At 37.3% G+C, this 8,963-nt stretch overlaps 2 protein-coding genes across 2 annotated transcripts; one reads left to right on the forward strand and one right to left on the reverse strand.

Moving 5' to 3' along the window:
* Positions 1 to 1,238: 1,238 nt before the first annotated feature.
* LOC113118009 (DNA-binding protein SMUBP-2) lies at positions 1,239 to 3,278 on the reverse strand (the record flags this gene model as incomplete). The annotated part of the gene is given in 8 exon segments (XM_074559967.1): positions 1,239 to 1,426; positions 2,097 to 2,126; positions 2,129 to 2,211; positions 2,532 to 2,602; positions 2,605 to 2,669; positions 2,672 to 2,729; positions 2,892 to 3,064; positions 3,146 to 3,278. Coding segments are annotated over 8 exon segments (801 nt in total), but the record flags the coding sequence as incomplete, so codon positions are not given.
* Positions 3,279 to 4,922: 1,644 nt separating this feature from the next.
* agk (acylglycerol kinase) lies at positions 4,923 to 8,915 on the forward strand. The gene is made up of 15 exons (XM_026287505.1): positions 4,923 to 5,179; positions 5,330 to 5,369; positions 5,661 to 5,740; positions 5,846 to 5,921; positions 6,031 to 6,123; positions 6,246 to 6,278; positions 6,357 to 6,451; positions 6,541 to 6,610; positions 6,700 to 6,779; positions 6,858 to 6,915; positions 7,029 to 7,176; positions 7,849 to 7,946; positions 8,044 to 8,114; positions 8,276 to 8,360; positions 8,459 to 8,915. The coding sequence occupies exons 1-15, from the start codon at positions 5,070 to 5,072 to the stop codon at positions 8,588 to 8,590; spliced, it is 1,269 nt and encodes a 422-aa protein (XP_026143290.1). The 5' UTR covers positions 4,923 to 5,069; the 3' UTR covers positions 8,591 to 8,915.
* Positions 8,916 to 8,963: the final 48 nt, after the last annotated feature.

Genomic DNA, 8,963 nt, shown 5'->3' on the forward strand with positions numbered 1-8,963 from the left:
ATTAGAAACATTGTCACCTGAAGTACTCATGATGTGTTCACCGTGCAAATCCTCCACTAACTGCATCCATGGAGCTCATAATGCCACCTGAGTCTCTTATGTCCTCTTGTGGACAGATATACCAAGCTACAGTACATGAGCACATGCTGTATATTGACTAAATATATTAAATCCAGCATTAAATGGACCCAAGCCAAAGCTCTGCTCTGCCTGTGCACTTCAGAGCTTTATGAGATAACTGGGAGATTACATATGACATAATAATAAATGCATCAATCACTAAGAGACACAGTGGAGCAACTACTTAAGCTCCCAACAATAATTCTGCAAGACATAAATCTTGTACAGGGATTTCAGACCAGCATTAGGCTGGGTATTTTAAGCACAACCAGAGTTATTCAGAAACCCACTTTTCAGACACAGTGCCAGTATTTCTGGTATTTGTGATTTGTTTGCCATTTAACCATGCCAGTGTGAATCTGTAATAAATGGCAGCTGTTCTCAGCTTTATTCAGGAACTCATAATAACTAAAATGTTTGTGAAGCCCACACTTAAAGCATAGATCTCTTTCAACCGTCACATTTAAATTAAACAACATCAGGTTGATCTATAGTGTCTCCTAGAATCTCGGTTATTTTCTTCTTTGGCTTTAGTTTTTTTTTTAGATGCCTTGGAGTTTAGAGTCTAGATTTCTCTGCAGATATGCTTTTTTATTTGGATCTATTGATCTGTCCAACTTCCTGCATGAAGCAGAACCATTATTTACTTATCCTCATTCTAGCTTGAACTTTTGCCTTGTCTCCACATCCATGCACCTAAAAAGACCATACTTTATTTTAAATGCATTTTGCATCAAATATCTTTAGTTTAAATTAATTACTATACTCAGCCCTCGCTCTGAGATTTTTTGTTAGCATGCTTTTAAAACTCTGATGTCAACACTCTCTACACTTGTGAAATGAGAAAAATCACTTGAAATGGTCAGGAACATTGTTAAATAGAACTTGAGCCACTTAATTCTAACACTGAGTGTTTGGTTTTTACGAATAATCGCATCTAACCAGCTAGCTCTGTGTTACATCACAACTGTAAAGGTCATGTTTCTGAAAGATACAGTCTCCTTTCATTTTATAATGAACGCTTATTTAAAAAGATAATGCAAAATATGGTTCTTCATTATATGACCCCTGTGATATAAAATAAAAAGCAAGTTATTTCAGGTACAGTATATGGTGACTCAGACAGTATTGTCTGTTACAGTAGAGGCATAGCTGCCCGGTCCTAGTGTCAGGACACTGGCTTTGCACTTCACAAAACCACAAATGCTGTTGGCTTTAACCACAGCATCAATGACAGCATCAAAATCGTCATCTGGCATGGCACCTGCAGCTATATCTGTGGTTCTTACTTTTATCTTAGTGTTTCCTTTGAAAGAAACACATATTGATGAAGTGCAACAGAATGAAAGAAATTGGCATATAGAACACAAACCTTTAGAAGTTCCTTTGTGTTTCGTAACAGACTGGCTTTTACTTTCATTGGGATCTGGTTCCCGTCTCACACTCTGTTGTTTTTCCTGGCTTTTCTCCTCTCATTTCTCCTGATCCCAGTGCATTCCCTCCAAATGCAGGCTTTTCAGATCAACAGCTGGCTTTAAGGGTCCTTTCTGTAACTCACCTTGTAGCTTCGCTGCTTTATGTTTGTTTGATGTGTTGGCCAAGCTGAACATTGGACTGATTCAGTCCTCTACTTTTGTTGTTTGCACTTTTCTTCTGTTCTAGTTCTGTTTTCCTGCCTTGATTCTTGGCCTTCTGTTTTGTACGAAGCATCTTTGCTGTAGATCTGTTTGTCCTTTTCGTCACAGATGTAATTCTGCACCACACAGTCTTCCAGGTACACAAAGGCAGTACAAACCTCTCCATGTTCAGACATAGAGTCCACTGGGGATTTGAGGAAGTCATGGTTTCAGCAGGCAGAGAATTGCACACTACCACAAGCTGGTACCAGTCACAGCCAAAAAAAAAAAAAAAAAACATTCAAAAGACATTTCATAGCTCAATTAAGCACTAATATTGTGTTTTGAGCTGATATCAACCTTGATTTCTTTTGGACTGCTCATCTGTATCATTTCATTCAGGCCACAGCTTGCAATGTCAGTGAGCAGAAGAGGAATTCTGGTTTCCTCAACATCAGCAACACCTGCCAGGTCTCTGTTCAAGATGCATTCAGTTATTTTCAAATGTATCTTTCTCTCTATATAGAGGTTGCTAGCAGACTTAAAATATGCACTGCCATTAAAAAGTTTGGGGAAGGTAAGGATTTGAAAGAAGTCTCTTATGCTAAGCTAGGATGCATCTATTTGATCAAAAATATAAAAAAATCCTGTGAAATATTTCAATGTAATTTATTTCTGTGATGTCAAAGCTGATTTTTTTTTAGCAAACACTACTCCAATCTTAAGTTTCACATGATCCTTCTAATATGATGATTTGATGGCCCAAGAAACTTTTATTAACATTATCATAGCAACTCACCCCAAAAAAGCAAGTATTTCTCCACTGAAGTGTGTGCGATTAGTTTGCCCTCATACATCTGCTCTGAACCCTAGCCCACTGCATGATGGCACTATTCATACAGTACTGAAAGGTCAACATTCGAACCAACAGACTCCATATTTCTTTCTCAGACTCTCCATCTCTCTGACAGACAGGCCTTTAGATGCAGCACTGTGAACGATATAAATAACATTCATAATCTGAAATACTGACCAAAAATATAATGTATATTAATAGTTATATCATGAAAAGAAAAGGTTAAGAGCTCATCAAGAATAGATACCATAAACCAAATATTTCACAACAGTAGGATATATTCCTTTTCCTTCATAGCTCTGTGATTTGATGGTTGTTGGCAGCTGTTTGTAATCCCCAGCCAGTATGCACTTGCGTGCTTTGAGCAGAGCAATCCAACAGCTGCTCTCTAGAGCCTGAGCACACTCATCTATCACCACCAGGTCAAAATGATCATTAGGAAGATGTTTGAGAGGACCATCAACAGAGGCTCCTATATTACACAAATCAATCATATCTGAGTTTATATCAGGAATAAACAAACAACATATCATATAAAAAATGTTCTACTTGCTAGTGTTAGTTGCTAGAATAACATGGGCTCCCTTTAGGATCTGAGTGATGGCTGTTTCCTCCCTTGTCTTTAGCTGATGCCGCAGTTCCTCGATTTCCTGTCTCAGATTGCTCCGTTTGCCTTTGTCTTTTATCAATGCATTTATTTATTTAAATAAAAATGTTTGACTATTACAACAAGGCCCCAACACATATGTGAATACTTTAAAGTCTAATGTGTCATATTTGATATGAAAATGTATAAGGTCTCTAAATTATCAACATGTTCAAAACTTGTCTTCCACATGACCTATAATATCACCTATAAACAGAATACAAAAGATAGTAAATAATATTCGAGTCAAAATTTGTGAAGTGGCTCATTCATCAGTATTGTAAGTACTTCAAAAGATAAGAATGTCTCAGCAGGTCCATAGGTGATGCTGTGCAGAACTGAGGGTCCTATACATTTCCTAGGTTCAAAAACTACCAGGAGTCTGCCATACATGTGAGTCTGCTGGCTTGCGATCTGAAGTTTCAGCAGGTACACTCCTTTGTGCTGTAGATTCTTGGGAAATAAATGATTATGCCATGCTCTGACAATAAAGACAATATTTAAACAAGAAGTTAATTTGTTATACATTAATGGAAAGTAATAGCTATCTAGATACAAATGAAGAACAACGTTTTCAACCTCCATAGCTGTCTAATCAGCTTGATGGATAACTAAGAGGATATGCCTGACTCTTCCTCTGGTTATTTACAACGTAATAATAAACATTTAAATGTTTATAAGGTAAAAAATAATAATTGTGCCTACTGACAAAAGCTGACTGCCGAATTCTGATGTATTCATCTGAAGACACTGCATGAGATACTGTTTTCCAGAACGCAATGCGCTCCATGTAATGTTTTATTTTCAAACGTGTGAGTGAACTGGAGGCGGGGAATGGTAATTGTAAAACACTTTTATACATACATGTTAATGTAAAGTACAAACTTTCACTGTGTATCTAAAATTAATATCGTAATTAGGAGATAAATTGAACTTTAATCTCTACAGCACGTTTCTGATCAAGTCAAATGATGTTACCTTTAACTCTATAGTGCTATGGGGTAAGGTATAGGGAGGTTTTTGTCTCAATAAACTTGCATTCATTTATTAATATTTTTAAGTATGATAATTAATACACTGTTTTATAATGTACTACAGTAGGCTACTGAAATATAAATATCTGCCACCTAACTACTATCTACACAATTATTATTAGTTCTGCTCAGTATGTAAAGTCTATTAATTATGAAATGAGTTCAATTGGGCAAAATAGCATTGTTATGAATCCTTAATTAACAAGCTTTTGTAAAAAGAATGGTTAATCCATTCATTTGTTAGGTAACAACCTCTGCAGCTGTGCTGAATTAATGTTTTGTCATGTGACAACACTTTAGCACACTACTCTGAAACATTTGTTGCTTATACTGTTTCACACACAAATAGTAGACAGTATACACTGGGCAGTAAGCAGTAAACAAATATGCCATTTCGAACACAGCCTTGTTTATTTATAACAGCGCATGCACTAGAATCGGTCCGTCTCTAAAATCAATCCCACCCTGTACAGAGGTTCCTGGCACTGTGATTTCGTTATGAACAGAAATAGTATTGAACTATTAAAACATAGAACGACAACATAATCATTTGAGATATATACAATAACTTTTATTTCAAAGGTAAAGTACAAAATAGTCACATTTTACGACAAAATTGATGCGGAACGTATATTGCCCTTGAGGAGGAATATAGATGTTGCACCGGTCATGCTTTGAGAGGAACGATGGAATGTCAACGGTGAAGATCGACACTCAATTCTTGTTGCGTTTCCGTGCAATAGTGTACCTTCTTTGGGATATCTAAAAAGACAGTTGATATACAGTAATACACTATAATGGCTCGAGTAGTGAAAGTGTTTCGGACATTAAGAAATCACTGGAAAAAATCCACATTTGCTGTGTGTGTGATGTCATATGGAGGACACTGGCTGTATGGAAAGCACTGGTTTGTGTTATTACATATCTGACTATCTGTCTATCTATCTATCTATCTATCTATCTATCTATCTATCTATCTGTCTGTCTGTCTGTCTGTCTGTCTGGCTGTCTGGCAACTCATTAACTGTACTAATTAATTCTAGTACTCTTTTCACAGTGACAATGTCCTGCGACGAGAAGCGTGTATAGAGGCCAGGGTAAGGAAAATGTAGTTTGAAAACAACGTGCTCATGAATGTCATTTTAATATTTGTTAGTTCTAGTTTTTTACATTTTTATTTCAGTTTAGTCATTTTAGTACATCAAGTTAAATGAAATGAGAATTATTTTTCTGGCAACTAGTTGAAATAAAGTAATCCACTAATGCAATCCACTAATGTTTATTTTTTTAAGTAACTTTTTTTTTTTTTTAGTTGTAGTTTTAGTTTACTGTTATGACCCAGTACTCAAAGGTTCATTACAGGTAAATATATTGTATGTGATTTCCAGGCATTTGGTCAAAAGTTAATTGGACCTCAGGAGAATCTGAAGAAAGCCATGGTCATTCTAAATCCTGCTGCCTGTAATGGGTATGACTGATTATACTCATGGCCCTCACTGTGCTATATATAAAAAAAAATGTTTTGAAGCTTTGTGAGTTTGTCTGTGTTATCATAGTTATATTTTATCTACAGAAAAGCAAATAGGTTGTTTGAGAAGAATGCAGCTCCCATTTTACACTTAGCTGGTGTGGAGGTCAAAATTGTGAAGGTAACATTCTTTATTGATTTAAGTGCTAAAGTCCCTTGGTACAGGTTCTTTTTCTTTGTATTTTAGTGTATTAATAATTTGTGATTTGTTGCTCAATTGCCTGTAACAGACTGATTATGAAGGCCAGGCAAAAAAGCTCATGGAACTGATGGATCAAACAGATATGCTGATCATTGCTGGAGGTGATGGGACATTACAGGAGGTACAGAAATATCTTCATAAAGTGGGATTATTTAATATATATATATATATATATATATATATATATATATTTCTGACAATTTGAACATATTTAAATGTTTGCATGTGTTGATTGTTACACAGGTGATAACTGGCTTACTACGCAGAGTTGATGAGGTATTTACTAGTAATAAAACTTGTAAGTTATTAAACTATAGTAAGTTAGTTTTCTGAATTTGAACTACTGTACCACAGGAGACCTTCAGTAAAATACCAATCGGTTTCATTCCTCTGGGTTCCAGTAACTCTTTGAGTCAGAGTCTACATCTGGTTTCTGACAACAAAGTACAGTAAGTTTCAGGACTTCACTTTTCAAGAACATTTTTGGCCAAAAAGTCGAAAAGTGTGATCCTATGTCATACATTTATGTTTTTTTCAGGCACATTACCTCTGCAACCCTGTCAATACTGAAAGGAGAAACCGTTCCACTGGATGTTCTTCAGATAAAAGTGAATTTGTCAGGCAGTTTGAAAAAGAACTCATTAAGGTTTGCCAGCTTTTGTTCACACAGAGTTGATTATGTAATTTCTGTTTTTAGAGTGAGAAGGAGCAGCCAGTGTTTGCTCTGTTTGGCTTACGTTGGGGTGCATTCAGAGACGTTGCTTCTTCTGTCAGCAAGTAGGCTTATCATTTTTTTATTCACAGCATAAATATAAAATGCAAATGTGTATTTCTAATGTGAATTTTTCTTTTAAGATATTGGTACCTTGGCCCCTTGAAAACAAGAGCAGCACATTGGTTTAGTAGCCTTAAGGTGAGTGCTGCTCTTTACATTGTTTTGACATTGATAGCTCAGTTTCAACATATATCAAGGCCTTCATGTGAGTTAACAATATTGGATTGGTCACAATCTCTTCTCTCTTACAGCAGTGGCCACAGACTCACCAGGCCTCCCTCTCTTATCTGGCTCCTGTACCTCGTCCACCTGACCTTCCCACTGAAATACCACCCCGGCCGAACCTCCTCTACCGCATCTACCGCAGACTCAAGAACTACTGGAACCCTCCTATAGAAGGTGGTTTAGCACTTTTATAGTCATTTCTTCATATAAAATATAGCTTATGGATATTAGCATTCTAATATTGTCTCAAAGCAGGTTCAAAACATAATCATTTATAAAACTTAAATAGCAATGTCTTCAGTCATCAAGAGTCCATGCTGTCCATTTAGTGAAAAGTGAAGTGACATTCAGCCAAGTATGGTGACCCATACTCAGAATTTGTGCTCTGCATTTAACCCATCCGAAGTGCACACACACAGAGCAGTGAACACACACACACTGTGAGCACACACCCGGAGCAGTGGGCAGCCATTTATGCTGCGGCGCCCGGGGAGCAGTTGGGGGTTCGATGCCTTGCTCAAGGGCACCTAAGTCATGGTATTGAAGGTGGAGAGAGAGCTGTTCATGCACTACCCCCACCCACAATTCCGTCCGGCCCGAGACTAGAACTCACAACCCTTCGATTGGGAGTCCAACCCTCTAACCATTAGGCCACGACTTCCCCTATAAAGCTTATATTAGCTGATCCTAATAAGTTCTCATTGTTACAATTGTAAACATGATGACTTTTTTTCCATTTTGTCAGTTTAATGAATCAGACGTCCAGCTAATGGGTGTGACGTCTGAGGCTGAGACTATAGGATGTCTAACATTTTAATTCATGTTTAATACCTTTTCTGTTGGTAGAGACACCAAAAGAGCCTGAGCCAGAGCGATGGGAGAGCAAAGACATTTCTACATTGGAGCTCACAGTTAGCACACACAATAAGAACCCTGTCAAAAGAGTGAGTACTGATATACAGTAATAGTTGCTCTTCATGGGAATATATGTAATCTAGTTCAATAGAATATGTCCTGACTGGTATCATTTACCGTCTTCAGCGTGAGGACGATTCTATGGTGATAACACTGGACTCAGACTCTCTCACTGTTGGTCAGTTCATCACAGAAGGGTGAGTGTCATTCACAAAACCGCTTGTGAAAGGAGAAATGGGAGGTTTACCTCATGTTGAATCAGTTGCACTTTTTTTTGTCTGCTGAACTTCAGTGACTTCATTTAATTTGCCATTAAAACCTTTCTAGGTTTTTGACACTATAACACTTTGTCATTCAGAACTAAGAAAGTATTGAACCCGATGGAGCCCATAGAAGATGCTTCGCAGATAGAGGCCAGTGCTGCTAATCTCAGTCTCCCAGAGGTCAGGATATTAGTAGAATTATAAGATTGTAATCATCCATTGATCTTAGCTCTGATGCAGCCATTAAGATCCATTTCTTTTCTTCTCCTCGTCCACAGGAGGGTGCCGGCTTTTATGACATTGACAATGAGGAATATGAGGCGATGTCTGTGGAAGTGAGACTGTTACCTCGGAAACTGAGGTTCTTTTGCAGCGCGGAGCGCAGAGAGCAGCTTGCTCAGGCTCAATGATGATGCTTGTTAAAATGTGTAGAGGAGCCTTCGGGACTGCTGACGAAACTGGAAAACATACACCAAAAAGAGGAGTCAAATGAACTTTGAGTTCTCATAAAGGTCACCATACTCCAACTGAACAATCTGTGGTCTATGGACTTTAAGAAACAGCAGTTAGATTATTATTTTGTTGGTTTTTAACAGCATGGATGATGTTATTAACTTAATACAGGTATGTTTACTTTAAATGGCTCAAGAACTTGCTTAAGAAACTCAAAGCAATACGTGATACTGTAAGTGTCTGACCAGATGAGGACCAAGAATAAAAGTCATTATTAATCTCTTATTTAGCATTTTCGAAGACTTCCCCATGCATGTGTGATAATCTTGT

The sequence above is a fragment of the Carassius auratus genome, chromosome 18 (genome assembly GCF_003368295.1).
Source record: "Carassius auratus strain Wakin chromosome 18, ASM336829v1, whole genome shotgun sequence".
Taxonomy (NCBI): Eukaryota; Metazoa; Chordata; class Actinopteri; order Cypriniformes; family Cyprinidae; genus Carassius; species Carassius auratus.

Excerpts from the sequence above, each read along its gene's own strand:
- agk (XM_026287505.1), top strand. The coding sequence starts at position 5,070 with ATGGCTCGAGTAGTGAAAGTGTTTCGGACATTAAGAAATCACTGGAAA. Across the intron at positions 5,741-5,845 it reads AATCCTGCTGCCTGTAATGG|AAAAGCAAATAGGTTGTTTG; the intron begins GTATGACTGATT and ends TTTTATCTACAG. Across the intron at positions 6,452-6,540 it reads GTTTCTGACAACAAAGTACA|GCACATTACCTCTGCAACCC; the intron begins GTAAGTTTCAGG and ends TGTTTTTTTCAG.